The following is a 15,676-nucleotide window of genomic DNA, read 5'->3' as shown; positions in this document are numbered from 1 at the left end:
CAGGAGTACTTGAAAGGTTAAATAAAACACACAGAAAGATTTTGTATTGTATTTTAACCAAAATAATATAGTGGTCTATGTGTGCACTGATTGTGTTACTTTTATACCATGGAGTAGTGATTTTTAAAACAAGAGATAGTCAATTGTGGTTCTGTTAGTCAAGAATGAACTAAATAACCTCCTCATGTATACATATAAGCCTCTTCTTTAAAAAAAAAAAAAAAGATTATTTATTTATCTATTTTTAGAGAGATGGGAAGGGAGGGAGAAAGAGGGAGAGAAACATCTTATGTGCAAGAGATACATTGACCTGTTGCCTCTTTCACTCCCACAGCTGGGGACCTGTTCTGCAGCACAGGCATGTGCCCTGACTGGGAATCTAACCAGCAACTTTTCTCTTTGTGAGCTGGCACTCAATCCACTGAGCCACACCAGCCAGGGCAAATTTATGTCTTTTCTTGATTCTCCCTAAAAATGTCTGAAATAAAATGAAAGAACTACACAGAGTGAACCTCCTCAAAGAATCAGCTGTGTTCACTGTGATCACTTCCTTGTTGGCATAAGAACTTGATTTGATATGTAAAGGAAGTTTACTTTGAAATATCTTAGTCATTTTACGGTTTTAAGTTTCCCCATGTTTAAAGTTGGCAAGTTTGAAAAACTTTGGTCTAAATTATTTTGTCTGTTATACTGTAGTAAGCTCTAAATTTTACAACTCATTGTGTAGCAAAACCTCCACTGTTATACAGACTTTAAAAATGGGCACATTAAAGACTTTCCATACGAAAACCAATACTCTTAAAAATTTGTAGCTGTTTCATTTGCATTTACAGGACTTTTCCCTTTGAGTTAAAGCAAAAGTAGTGTTAATTTTCCTCCCTGTCATCCTTCTTGTTTACTTATTTATAATAAGGGAGATATTAGTTAACATTTTTAACTTGATATTTTTCTATTTTTTAGCCTCCTCAAATGGGAAGTGTACCTGTAATGACACAGCCAACCTTAATATACAGCCAGCCTGTCATGAGACCACCAAATCCCTTTGGCCCTGTATCAGGAGCACAGGTATTAATTAATGTGCTACATGTAACTGTTGTAATGTGCTTGATGTGGAAGGAATACAATGCTAAAACATCTTTTTATACAACTTGAGAAATAAGTTGTTAGCATTATTCTCCTACATATGGTGGATGTTATTTGGTTTATATCTTTCTCATCTAAGAGCTTTTAGGAATATTTATTATTTGGAAGGAAAGGACAGCAGATTACAAATATTAAAGATGGAACATTCTTGATAACTTACAGTTGGTGAATCCAGAGGACGGTTTTTCTGAGGTTAAGAAACCTACTTTCTGTTCATGATTCTGGCATGATCTCCTTTGTGAACTCTAGAAACCCTGAACTCAGAGCTTCAGTGCCTTGGCATTTGGAGTGCCAGTGCAATTGGTAATGGCCTTGTTATTCTTTTTCCACTTGAATGCATGTAGTATTGTATTTGCCAGTGCATATAGTGTTACATTGCCAAAATTAGTTTGTGTTGATCCAGTTTGAATCTGGTCTCTATGTAGTTCATAGACTAGTGAAGCACAGGAGATTCTTTCATTTTTCAGCCTTTCTGAGTATTGAACTCATTTTAATAAACTGGTATCTCAGAGAGTACCAGTAACTGGGAGTAGATTTTGAATTTAGTTCTAAGTAAGAGGTAAAATTCACATTCTTTACAATTCATGTATTTGCCCAGGTGCCTCTTTTTCTTATGTTACAGTAACCTTTTCTTCCTGTTTCTTAATCAGTTAAGTATTTGACAGTGAAGATAACTGGGAGTTGGGGTAACCGATGCATTTATTACACTTTCATAGGTCGGTTAATTTTTATGCACTTGTTTTTATAAAATAGCTTATGGACATGTATAATTTTTTTTCTCTTTTGTCATTTACCAGCACTACTTTTCAGTACTGACTTAACTTGTTAAAAAATTAACTAGACTTTTATAATCTTGAAGATGGTGATTTCCCTAAGTATTGATATAGATGTTTTCTTGTGATTATATGCTTCCTCATGCCCTTTACTTTTTTTTGTTCTTTTAACTTCAGATATATATCATTTATTTTTAAAAATTAATTTGTTTCTTTGCTGTAAGAGACTAAGTGATAAGAACTTAAGTGATAAGAATTTAAAAAGCTATACTCCAGAGCTACAAATTTATCAGAAATTGCTGACTACAGAAGTTTTTCCCTGATGTGGTTAAATAAACCCTGAACCCTGTCTGGGTGTTCTCTTGGAAGCTCCTGCCTCATACCTTAAGCTTGAATACTGCCTGACAGTTTCCAACCATTTTCACATACATTATCTTACCTTATTCTCAAAATAATCTTTAAGGTGGTTGGGCCTGGTATTACCATCTTGTTTTAGATATAGGCAGCTGAGACTTGGACAGGTTCTTCAACTAAATAACTAATGAAATGCTACTGCTCCCTGATTCTGGTCCAATGCTCATTGGTACCACACTACCTCTCCACTAACAGGACTGCGTTTATATGGCTGCCACAGTAGCATTGTCGTCCTTTTGTGAGAACCACTCTGTGGATACCCTGGGTTTCCTGCTAGATTATAATCTGCGTTTACACATTCAGGATATAACTACTATAGTTGTCAAGAACATCCTCTACAGTTTTGGATAATACTGTCAACGTGGAAATATATTAGTTTTGATGTTGTTCTTTTTTAATATGGCTTAAAAAGAAATCTTAGTAAAACTCTACCTTTAAAAAATTGCTGACCCTCTAGTATCTGCTTGTTAACACAAGTTTTATATCCTGTTGCCTCTAAAATCCACTTAACTGTTTCACAGAAACACCAAAAAAGGAATAGAATTTCCATGTGCATGAAAAGAAGCCATGACAGAAATGTCTTTTCCTAATTACTTTATCCCAGAATAGAACAAAGTAAGAATATTAGTAATAAGTTTTCAGTTGAGAAGTCAAATTTGAAAGGAGTACTTAATGCTAAATATTATTGATTAAAAAGAGCACATGAAGGAATCAAATCGGTAACTAGAAAAAGAGAAAATCCAGTGGCAAGGAAGTGGCTTAAAGAGGCTTTGGTCTTCTTACAGTCATTTGAATCATTTAAAAATCAAAATCTTGAATCCTTTCATGTTACTTTCCATTTCTTTATCCCCCTTTGTTCTCCATGTATCTCATCACATAATCCCACTGTTTCTCTGCTATCATGAAATCCACTTTTCTTACATTCTACAGCTTTCACCTGGATTTGAACCTCTTTATCCCATCTTTATTTTACAAGTCTCCCTGTGTTCTCTGCCATTCTAATTTAATCCATCATGTAGATACTTGACTTTCTTTTTGCAGTATTTGTAGTATATCTCTATATTCAAAAATCTAAGGAAGTGAATCTAAGTATAACTAAATGTATAAGGCATCCCCTCAGCTTTCCTTGTCTTTAAACTACCTCACAAAGTCTCTTGTAATGTAATAATGAAACAGAATACTCAAGTTTCTTCGATTCCCCTGCCTTTATAGTTCTCTGTAAGTATCCAGTGTTCTGCAGCTGCTGTCTCTTCCAGAAGTCCCTGTCATAAAAATGGATTTACTCTTTACTCATTCTTTATTCATACCTCATTCTTTCCCAGACTTTCTGAGATCTGAAGGTCTTTTCCTTACTCTGCACTTTTTTCATTCTAGAGCTTATCATTACCTGATTATCTATCTGCTTGTGCTCCCATCCATCCACTCTAACAAGAGACTCCTATACTAGATTGTAAGCCTTATAGAGGCAGCTTTTATATGGCTTGTTTAGTTCTGTGTCCCTGGTTCCTAGAAAAGTACCTGACTCATAAGAGTTTTTGAACATTACTTGTCAAACAAGTGAATCTGATTGAAAAACTTAACATTTCCATCATGTAACTTACTCTGTTGAACATTGATCTCTCTCTTCACTTACTTACAAGCATTGAAAATATAGTAGTGTTCAAAATTGCTTTAATTTGTTAGCTAGTATTAGTGTAAGCTAAAATATTAGATGACAGTCACTTAAAGAATGAAGACGGCTTTAATTTCATGATTAAATATTTTTAATAATTTTAAAATTGAATTATTGATATTTAAAGTAAGTGAGATTGTCTTGTACTTCAGTTTTTAATGCTTCTGAGACAGTTCCTTGGATTTTTACAGTTCCTTTTGTCCATTTAGTGCTAGCTGTAACCAAAATAATTTTTCTTAATGAATTACCTTTTAATTGTTCTCTCATTATTTTGCTCTTTTTTTTTTTCAATTGGGTTCAAAATACCTTGAGGGCAGAGGATATCTCTTTGTACATTATACAGTAAAGGACAGTTTAAATGTAAAATGAAATCCCATTAAAGTAAAATCTTTAAATCAAATCCCAGTTCTATAGCTGTTGGCTAAGTCTTTCTCTGCTCTTTGAAGTGTTTTGGAAGCCATTACTCACCTAGGGCGTATAACCTATAGCCCCTGTTCTTTTTCTTTATTTACCCTTAAAAATCAAATTAATGTTTTTGAGAGTACCTCAGCCCTCCCAGGTATGTTTTATCTTCTTGCTATTTAGTGAGGCATTCCAAACCATGTATTGTGTACTACATTATTATCTAGGTTACTCTTAAGTGCTGCATTAGAGCTTAGTAGTGAGGAAGTTTGTTCTGTTTTCTAGGGAATTGTCTTCATTATAACTTGAAGAGACAACACTGTAGTATTGAAATTTTACCTTTTTATACACTCAACCCTTCTCTGTCCCCATTTTTTTGTGCTCACTTATGTAACTGCAGATTATTTAAAGATGGGTATTAAGTTCTATTTCATGCCTAAAATTGTGATTAAAAAAATATGTTGTACATTATTGAATCTTCTTAGATGTTTGACTACATGGAAAATACTAGATCCCTGTGGTTAATTTTTTTCCTCTTCTGTTCTTCATAGTTTTGCTCGCTTTCTAAAATTATATTTTATTGATTATGATACTGTAGTTGTGTCCCAATTTTTCCCCATTTGGGCCCCTCCAACCAGCAACCTCTACTCCCTCAGGAAATACCCGCACCATTGTTCATGTCCATGGGTCATGCTTAGATTCTTTGGCTACTCCATTTCCTATACTGTAATTTACCTCCCCATGGCTATTCTCTTAACTATCTATTTGTGCTTCTTAATCCTCTCACCTCTTCACCCATCCCCCCATACTCCCTCCCATCTGGCAACCATCAGAACAACTCTGTATCCTTGATTCTGTCTCTATTCATCTTGTTTGCTTAGTTTGTTTTTTAGATTCAGGTGTTGATTGATATGTATGTATTGCCATTTTTTCTTGTTCATAGTTTTGATATTTTTCTTAGATAAGTCCTTTTAACATTTCATGTAATAATGGTTTGGTGATGATAAACTCCTTTAGTTTTTCTTGTCTGTGAAGCTCTTTATTTGCCCCTTGATTCTAAATGATAGCTTTGCTGCGTGGAGCATCTTGGCTCTAGGTCCCTGCTTTTCATGACTTTGAATATATCTTGCCAATCCTTTCTCGCCTGCAAAGTTTCTTCTGAGAAATTAGCTGACAGTCTTATGGGAACTCCTTTGTAAGGTAACTAACTGCTTTTCCCTTGCTGCTTTTAAGATTCTCTCTTTTTCTTTAACCTCTGGCATCTTAATTATGCTGTGTCTTGGAGTGGGCCTCTTTGCATCCATCTTGTTTGGGATTCTGTGCTTCCTGCACTTGCATGTCTATTTCTTCACCAAATTAAAGAAGTTTCCTTTCATTATGTTTTCAGAGTTCTAATATCTTGCTGTTTCTCTTCTCCTTCAGGCAACCTTATGATGCGAATGTTGGAATGCTTGAAGTTGTCCCACTGGCTGCTTACACTGTCCTTGGTTTTTTTTTGGATTCTTTATTCTTCTTCTTGTTCTGATTGTTTTTGTTTTGTTTTGTTTTGCTTCCTTATGTTCCAAATCATTGATTTGATTCTTGATTTCATCCAATTGTTGTTTCTCTGTAAATTGCTCTTTATATCCTTCATTTCTGGCAAGATCTTTTTTATGCTGTTGAAGTTTTCACTAAGTTCCTTGAGCATCCTTATAAACTGTATTTTGAACTCTGCATCTGATTGCTTATCTCTATTTTGTTTAGCTCTTTTTCTGGAGTTTTGCTCTTTTCTTTAATTTGGGCCATGTTTCTTTGTCTCTTCATTTGGCCGACTCCCTGTGTTTGTTTCTATGTATTAGGTTGAGCTGCTATGACTCCCTGTCTTGGTAACATGGCCTAATGTAGCAGGTGTCCTGTAGGGTCTGGTGGCACAGCCTCCCTTACCACCCTAGCTAGGTACTCAAGGTGTTCCCTTCGTGTGGGCTGAGTATACCCTCTTGTAGTTGAGTCTTAGTTGCTGTTGGCAGATCAATGGGAGGGATTTACCCAGGCCAGTCATTTGCAAGGACTGGCTGTGACCACTGACCACCAGTCTCTGCCCTCCGTGGAGGATCAGCTGTGCAGGGGCAGGGCGGTGGTGCTCCGGTGTGGTCTGTAGCTGCCCACTGGGTACACAGGCTCTGTGATTTCCTAGGTGGTTCAGGCCAAGGTAAGACCCCACCTGTGTTTTGCTTGGGGCCACTCTGCCTGAACTATAAAGTAATTTGAGATGGCTGCTACTTGTGCTGGGCTTGGAGATTCCCAGGCGAAGCCAAGCTGTGTATCTAGGCTAGTTGCTGCTAGTGCTGGGCCTGGGGCTGCTCAGGAAGAGGACTGAAGGTGGGGATTCACTGAGGGTGGCTGTTGCTTGTTTGAGAGGATTTAGGACACTATGCTGCATGAGCCAAGACTAGCCATTCATATGGAAAATCAGCTTTGGTGGGCCTGCTGTAAGTTGAGTGGGAGGTAGGGAAAACTGTATCAGCCAGATTGATGGAGTCTCAGATAAGGCACCAGCCTTGCCTCTGTGGGAGGGTTCAGAAAAGGAACAAGGGCCTCTCCCCACCTTTCTTTCTGGGAGAAAGCTGTCCCCCAGCTTTTGCCTTGATGCCAGACACTTCTGTTCCTCCCTGTGTGCCGGTGGTGTCTTTCAAGCTGCTACCCTGGTGCTGGAGTTGAGAGGAAGTGAACCTGAGAAAGTTTGTGTGTGGATTCTTTAAGAGGAGCTGCTTGGGACTCCAGAAGTTTCTGCTAACTCAATCACCACTGGTTTTTGCAGCCAAAAGTTATGAGGACTTATCTTCCTGGCACGGGAACACTTGGCTGGGGAGCCTGGTGTGGGGCTGGGACTCCTCGCTCCCAAGATATCCCTCCTGAATTTTTATCCACCACAAGTGGATGTGGGACCAGTCCTTTCTGTGTCTCTGCCTCTCCTACCAGTTGGAGGGATGTGGTTTCCTTAAACCTATGCTTGTCAATCTTCCATTCAACTCGATTTCTGATGTTTCTGAGTGGTGGTGGTTCTATATTTAGTTGTAATTTTGATGTGGTTGTACAAGGAGAAGAGCCGTGTTTGCATATGCTGCCATCTCGACTGAAAGTATTTGCTCACTTTTTGTTTGGTTGTTATAGATTACTAGTGTGCCTGTGTATTAACTTGGAGAGAATGTGGACTCTTAAACCTTCTCTTCCTAGTGCTTTGTATAAATATGACTGGTACTTTTCTGGCATATAAATTGAAATGTCCATTGCTGACCAGCAGTTTGTAAACTCTGTGCATTGCAATATCCAGCTTCTACGTGACTAAGCATGAAGACAGTTAACCTAATTTCAGTTTTCTTTTAAAAGTCAGTGATGTGAAGTATCATTTGTTTTTAAAGGAATGTTTGTATTGATGTTGAAGATCACTGTAGGGGGAGGGTTGTTGTGTGCCTGTCACTACTTTGAGAAACTCACAGTGATTCCTTATCAATCTATTTTCCCAAAAGCAATATGAAAACCACATAGTGTTGCATTTGGGCATTTAATTTTTAAAATAAGCATATTGAAAGTTTTGTATGTTTCTTGATTGGTATTGGCTGTTCTTTTATGGAAGATTTCCAGTTTTGTTTATGGAGGATAAGGCTAAAGATGCAAAACAGCGGCTTTGTTTTTGTTTGTAATGAGCAATTTTAAGTAAGTCTGACATCAGTTAAGTGTCTGAAAGGAAACAATGGCTTGTTGTCGGTGGTTTTTACCCTTCTAAATAGGGGTACTGTTGGCTTTAGATACTGGAATAATTTGAGTCTTACAAAAAATGGCCTTTTTAATGGCCTTCTTGTGTGTAAGAAGTAATGGCTCTCTTTGCTTTTAGGGTGGTTTTGTCGGGGCGGGGAGGTTTCCTACTTCATGTGTCAGTTGTGGGTGTTGGCAGTGCATCTTCTGTCAGCTGATCTTCGCAGCTGTATCTCTGTGAAAGCCTGTGCTCTGTCAGCAGTGTACTGTGCCCATTCATCCTTGCCTAGTAGATGATACCATGAGGGAATTTACTTTAGGAATTGGGATTCTGTACCGTGGCTGAGAATGGTTCTGGAGTCCCCAGCGTACACTAAAGCCAGTCAAGACAAAAATTTGAGGAGTCCTTTTCGGTCATCACTGTTGTAAACAAAACAACCAGTAGAACAAGACCATTTTAACAGTTTTATTGCTGAGGATGTTTTTTCTAAAAGGTAAAAATCAAATTTTTTCCTTAAAACCAAATGATATTTGTAAAATATTGGGTGACTATGAAGCTCTACAGGATCTTCATGAGGAACATCAGCGACCATGTAGAGTGCTGTGTGTACAGATAGCACAGGGGGGTTGATTGTATAACATTTAGTAGAGAATTCTCTTTTTAAAAAGTTTCTCTCCTCTCACTTTAACGGTTTCCTGTATGTTAAACATAGCCATAAATTGTAGCTGAGTTGAAATTAATTGGGATTGCAGGTTTTTGAGAGGGAACAAAGCACCAACGCCAACCTTGGAGTCCATGCAATTGCATTTGGGTCTGTTCTTAGTGTCCTAGGGCTGCTGTGACAAAGGGCACCCCAAACTCGATAGCTTAAAACAACAGAAATTCATTCCTTCACAGTTCTGTGAGGTGAGAAATCCAAAAACAGGGGCCGTCTCCTTCCGAATCCTCTGGAGGAGATCCTCCCTTGCCTCTTCCAGCTTTTGCTAGCCCCATTTGTTCCTGGTTTGCATCAGCAACCATTCAGTATCTGCATCTGTCACATGACAGTGTTTGTGAGCATTTCCCTCTCTTATAAATTGTGACACCAGTCATTGGATTAGGGCCCACCCCAGTGACTTCATCTTACCTTGATTACATCTACAAAGACCATATTTCCAAAAAGGGTCACTTTGTTACGTACCTGGTGGTTAGGACTTCAACGTACATCTTTTGGGGGTGTTATACAATTCAACAGTCTAAACCCAACTTCTCACTAGTTTGGTATTTCAGGGCAGGTTGCCTATGTAACTTTGATGAGACTCGATTTCTTTATCTATACAATGGTTATTTTTACCTTGTGTACTTTATAGATTTGCTGTAAAGATCAGGTGAAAATATTTGCAATAGACTTAAATACATGGAGCTTTGTTGTTGTTGTTATTTATATATTATTTATTATAAGACATTTTCTAAGTCAATGTGCAGGCCTTTTAAAAGGAACTGCTTCGGACTCCAGAAACCCTCCTTCTCACTCAGCCTCAATCCCTGCTGGATTTTACAGCCAGAAGTTATGGGGGCTTCTCTTCCTTGCACTGGAACTCTGGGCTGAGGGTGGGAACCCTTGTTCCTCAGGGGGGGCCCTTCACAGCCCAGATAACTCTCCTGATTTTTATCTGACACATGGGTGTGGGGCCAGCCCTGTTCCCTCCTACCAGTCTCGATTTGATTTCTTCTTTAATTCCCTAGTTGTAGGGGATTGGAATCGGCCAGATCTCAAATGCTTCTGAATGATGACTCTTCTGTAGTTTTCTTAAGATTTTGTTTCTTTATTTTCAGAGATGGGACGGGAGGAAGAAAGAGGGAGAGAAACATCGATGTCAATGTATGAGAGAAACATCAATCAGCTCTCTCGCATGCCCCCAATTGGGGACCTGGCCTGTAACCCAGGCTTGTTCCCTGACTGGGTATTGAACCAGTGACCCTTGGGTTCATAGGCTGGCACTACAGACCTGGCTCGTACAGATGAGGCATACCAGCCAAGGCTATAGTTTTTGATGTGGTTGTAGGAGTAGGTGAATACTGCACTTACTGTATTTTGCCATGTATAATGCGCTCCCATGCATAATGCACACCCATGGCTTAGCACCACCCATGTATAATGGGCATCCTTATTTTTCCCTCAAAAATGTGGGCAAAAGTGTGCGTTATACATGGCAAAATACAGTACCTACAGTACTATCTTGGCCCCTGTTCTCTAGTAACTTAGCAGCTCTACATGTTCTTTTAATTTACTTACAAGAATAAGTAAAGGAGAGTCAGCCCTGGTAGTTTCAGGAGACTCTCTCAGGCTTTTTAAATCCTCCTGCCGCTTGCTTATCCACCATAATTCTGTTGCCTCTTTGTGCTTTTGTTCTTCCTGCTTTCCTTTAGAACTAATTGGGCAGTTGCAGCATGTTTCCTCTCCTCCTTTTTTCTCATTTACTGTCTAAGCTGACAGCTTTCTCATTAGTGCATGGTGTGCTTATGCTTTGGTACAGGTGCCAGGAACCAATGGCACCAGATGGTCACAGACTGCTGTGTGGCCTTTTTCTTGACACACTGTGCAGTCAGCCAGACCACTCTAGGCCACAGTCTCATCTGCTTGAGAAGGATACTGATGATATGAGACTTACTGCAGGAATGTTAAGTCTCGTGTTTCCATGTTTTAATTTAGGTACATATTTACAGGTGTGGGACACATGTGTAAATTATTAAGAGAATAGTAGAAGTACAGTTATAAATTACCACTTTTTCTTCCAAGGAAAATCATCATCTTCAGCATTATTTCTAAGCCCTTAGGATTCCTCTCTAAGAGGCACCATGCTCATATATTGAGGTGAATTAAAGCTCATCTTTTTAAAAGTTCCCTTTGATCATGTTCTTCAGGGTCATTTTCCTCTGGGACTGTCAGGTCTTCAGACTGCTGCTCTCATGAAAACATGTTAGTATGTGGCTCTCAGAGGAGACTTGTGGTTTTGAATGCAATAAGCGAGGTTTTTTATCTAACTGCAACAAGCAAGTTTTTGTTGTTTTTATTTTAACTTCAAGTGAAAGAGAAAATTTGTTTCGGAGAGAAATCCAGTGAATCTAGACTCCCTCCAGCTTAGTGACTGATGATCACTTCACTCAAAATCATTCTGCCTCTCGATGGTTATCCATGGTTGGTCTGAAGGAAGAGGAAGAGATGTCCTGCCAATTAAGTTGTACCTTAATCTCTATACGAATGATAATCGAATCTCCAGAGCCAGATGTGTTGTCCTATCCTTCCATCTGTAGCTGGTGGTGTAATTCCATCATCTTTCCCATTGTCTTTGAACATTTATCTTTGAGAACAACGTATGGATTAGAAAAACGACTAAACCACCTGGTTAAACTAAAGATGATTCATAAACCTATAAATTGATCTTGGCATCCAACAGCAAATTGCATGTGCTTCTGATGTAGTATTTACTGGAACTCATTGGCTATTCATTCTCTGTAATGTTTTTCTTTTTAAAATAATTAAAAGGCAATAAAAAATTAAAAGGTAAAATGAGATCACTTTGAACCAACAGAGACAGATTTTGGGGATTGAAATTTCTTACAGGATTTGAATGTTGTATGAATTGAAATTTACTTTCACTTAGTCAACTTTGATATAATACTCAATTGAACACCCATAAAGAAGACAGCTCATGTGATAATAGCTCTGTGCCTACGTGACTGCAATCTTGTGCGAGGGAAGGGGAAAATATTAAAAGTTTGTTTCAAAATAAAATGGTTCATGTTTGGTTTGAATTCTCTAAAAGTAGACTCAGTGAAGGAGATACGTACATGAACATCTTGGTTCTTCAGGAACTGTTTTTCTTTGAGGGAATAACTAAGATTGAGTTCAACAAATATTTGACTTGCCTTACCATATGTCAAACCATAGAAGAAAATTCCAGTAATCAAATAAACATTCAAGCAGGAAGTAGAATCAAATTTAACGTCCTATATTCTGGGCAATATGTGAGCAGTTAGATCACCTCTGCGGTCACTAGGGTGCACATCAGTTGCACTGTGTCTGAGTAACAGGCAGAAGCCAACTTGATGTGCAAGTAGTGTGAGCGCTGAGGGCAGGATTTCCACATCCTATGAAGAAGGGAGGAAAGAATATTGCAGCCAGATGTGTTGGGTCTAGACTGAGGTCAGCGTTGGCACAGCTTTTGACAGAGAGCTTGGACACAGGAAGCCATCTTCCCTCAATTGAAAAAAACAACACAATTATGAGCTTCTTCCCTCTCCTGCGCACACATAAAAAAGTCTTAACCATGGGTCAGCTTATATCAACCTTTTTGGGTAAAAGACTATTCCTTCGGAATTTCAGAAACAATTTGTTTTCTGAAAAACACATGCCTTTGGATACCCTTTAGCTTAACATGTGACTGAAATTTTTGTTTTAATAATTCCATTTCCTACAAAAGCTTCCTTTATATTTATGAAAGATGACAAAACAAAAACCACTTCTCCTTTCATTACATTTTCTGCTTTCATGTTCTGTCATTCTGAGCTCTTTTTTTCTTTCCCTCTCTCTGTCTTCTTTCCCCCCAGCTGTCGGCAGCATCCAGCCCCTCCAGTCACAGTCCTCACAGAGCTTCAGGAAAGGATCCTTTTGCAGAGCTCTCTTTGGAGGATTTCTTATAAATCACTTTAGGTATTGCTGCTTGTTGGGGGACACGGGGACTTAAATACTTTTTTAAAAATTATCAAACAATTAAGCACCATTCATTCTTCTCCTTAGATTCTTTAAAGGACTGTAGTAGGTTCCCTCTCTTCCTCTTCCTGCTCTACTCTTTAGGTGGCGAGTAAAAATAGATCAAGATAGACTATTAAAGACAAATAACTTCGGAAAATATCTTTAATATAATTAAAAGGTGTGAAGTCAAAAGACCATCTCTCATGTTTACCTAAAAGCATCCACTGTTCACAGCAGATGGATGAGATCAAATACTGCTTAAAAACTGGGTGTTTTAGTCAGTTTTAAAAGAATTACAGGGAACAGCACAATTTTACATATCAGCTTGGAGTTGGATTAGTAAAATCTTTAGTTTTAACATAATGGCGAGGCTTAGTGTGAAGAATTCATTTTAACAATTTCTTTAAAAGGGTTGTATTTTTATGTATGGCTTTTCATCTAAAAATAGTAACATTTTCAAAAAACCCCAGCTTATATTATCATTATTATTATTGTTACTATTTTAATTAAGGGCACGTGAATTCTTGGGGCCATTTTGATAGAAGGATTCTGCATTTGAGCCGCACTTTTTGTTTTTGCTGGAAGACAGTGTAATTTGTTCTTCTTGGTGCGCCAGCCCCCAGTGTCAGATATGTATCTTCTAGATCTTGAATTGGTACTCTTCTGATTTGACAGTAGTTCATTAGCACTTCTACTTCAGTGTACTGTCTTTGGATGAGCATTTTAATGATACCATGAGTGAAGTATCTCAGTGAACAGTGACACCCAACTGAAAAGTATTACCTTGTAGATCTTTCAGATCTTTATTTTAGTAAAGAAATGATTTAGTAAGCCTAATATTACTATTCCCTCAATTATCTCTAATTTTATAATGCCATTTGGAAATAATGTTTCAAATTTTGCTTTCCTAGAAGAGAATTTACGTGGAATACTTGCGTTCTTGGGGAGATTTTCTGAACTTACCATGGAAAATTGTTCATTTGTCTTCTTTCTTCTACCCCTCAGTTTTTAGTAATTAGAAAGATAGTTGGAAGGCCCTGTAATTTGCTTCAAATATTGAGTTCTGGCCATGGTGAGCTGATGATACCGACTTTGTTTTATAATCAGGGTTTATGATAAGCCATGCTATGAACACAGAATTCTGAGCCAGTTGAATGGTAAAAGCCACAAAGCATTTTTATTCGTGAGAAGACATCCTACGAAGCAGTGAATTAACTGACACTCTTTTTTTCAGATACAGTTTATGTAACTGGATGGAAGAGAATGGAATTACTCCACAAAGACAAGTGCTCAAGCAGCAAATACTTAACTTCCAGCAAAATCCAAACTGCTGTCTCTAAACTCTCTTCTTCCATTAGAATGCTACAGTAACACAGTGGAGGCCCGTGAAGGAAACTGGGACTAGTCAATAGGAGAACGTATTAATACAGTTTATAAAGCCAAGAATTGCCATGATTTCAGACTAAGGTCTGTCTTTTTGGTGACTAACCCTTCAGTTCTTTCAACTTCTATAAATACCCATAAGCAGTAACCTACCAAGGAAAGCCCTTATTTGGAAAGTGTGAAATTTGTATTTGGAAAAGCTGCCTGGAGAGAAGAGCTGTGTCCTTTACTGTAATTCAACAGGACTCTATGATTAAGGGATCAAAATCATAACTCTTTAATTATGCAATACCTTTGTTTTCTCCTGTCCTCACAGATACAGAAATAGTAACTAATGTTAACTTTTCTTTTTTTTAAAAAAAAATATATATATATATTCAGTTTGCAGTAGACATTCCCTAAGTATTTGTATTTATTTATGATTATCAATTTACATAACATTAATATTGTATCAAACCTCCTTATGAAAATGAGTATGGGTGTACATGGTATGTTTGATTTTTATCCACAAGATTGGATCTGATTCAGAATGCTTTTCAGCTGACATACAGAGCACTAAATATTTTAAGGCAAATCCATAGGTCTGAATCACTTAAGAATTTTCAGTCTATGGGATTTAGGAAAGCGTTATAAATGCATTAATCCTTATAGTCAATTCTGTGCCTAGGATTTTGCAAGGGAACAGTTCACTGACTAGGAAAAGCACTACATTTTAAATTCAGCATTAGTGCATTGGGAAGGAACTTTACTGCTTTGTGCTTGGCATGTCATTATTTTCCATTTGACATTAGGGCCTTTCCAAAATGAATGTGAGGAATTGCTTTCACTTCAAGACTTTCCTTCTTTTCAGTAAAACTCTAGGAGGTGTTATGGGGGGAGGGAAGGGGAGAAAATCCTTGAACCTTTTATTTGGCTCATGCCATGTTGTGATCATGTACCTTTTAAATAAGGGGAAATAATATCTTTAAAGTTAATGTCTAGCCGAGAGTTTAGTTAACAAAATAAACTGCACTGTTGATCGGTGCTTTGTGTAAATACATCTTAACATTTGGGTTGAGAGGGGCCTTAAGAAGGAAAGTTTATTGTAGGAAAGCAATTCTGTACATCAGTTTAAGCATACTTGTTGCATTGTCTCTGCAGATTCTATTTTTGTTTACAATATTAAAATGTATGTTAGCAAAAATGGGTGGATTTTCAAATAAAATGCAGCTTCCACAAAACTTTTGGTGTTATTTTGGTCTGAGGTGAATTTTCTTTCTTTCTCTCTTTTTTTTTTAATACTTTTTCTTTATCATCAGTATCTTTTTTTTTTTTTTTTTTTTTTTTTTGCTAATAAAAGTATATGCAGGTGATTATATTTGCTGATTTAATAAAATGTAAAGTTTATTCCTATTTTAACTTAATTTCCAAAAAGACTTATC

The 15,676-nt window shown here is 37.6% G+C and overlaps 1 protein-coding gene across 12 annotated transcripts in view; it reads left to right on the top strand.

The window, feature by feature from the left end:
- Positions 1-15,475, top strand: part of PICALM (phosphatidylinositol binding clathrin assembly protein) — a 109,498-nt gene extending 94,023 nt beyond the window's left edge. For 11 of the 12 annotated variants that reach the window (XM_054576387.1, XM_054576386.1, XM_054576385.1 and 8 more), the window contains 3 exons: positions 961-1,065; positions 12,728-12,830; positions 14,107-15,475. In XM_054576387.1, the coding sequence (XP_054432362.1) occupies positions 961-1,065; positions 12,728-12,820 (198 nt within the window). In that variant the 3' untranslated portion in view covers positions 12,821-12,830; positions 14,107-15,475. The remainder of the gene's footprint in view (positions 1-960; positions 1,066-12,727; positions 12,831-14,106) is intronic. The other variant, XM_054576380.1, reaches the window with a different exon arrangement.
- Positions 15,476-15,676: the final 201 nt, after the last annotated feature.

Source organism: Pteronotus mesoamericanus, unplaced genomic scaffold (assembly GCF_021234165.1).
Source record: "Pteronotus mesoamericanus isolate MK-2021 breed Mesoamerican mustached bat unplaced genomic scaffold, CSHL_Meso_final contig_33, whole genome shotgun sequence".
NCBI classification, from domain to species: Eukaryota; Metazoa; Chordata; class Mammalia; order Chiroptera; family Mormoopidae; genus Pteronotus; species Pteronotus mesoamericanus.
Note: the sequence above shows the minus strand (reverse complement) of the source record. Positions and strands in the feature narration are given on the sequence as shown.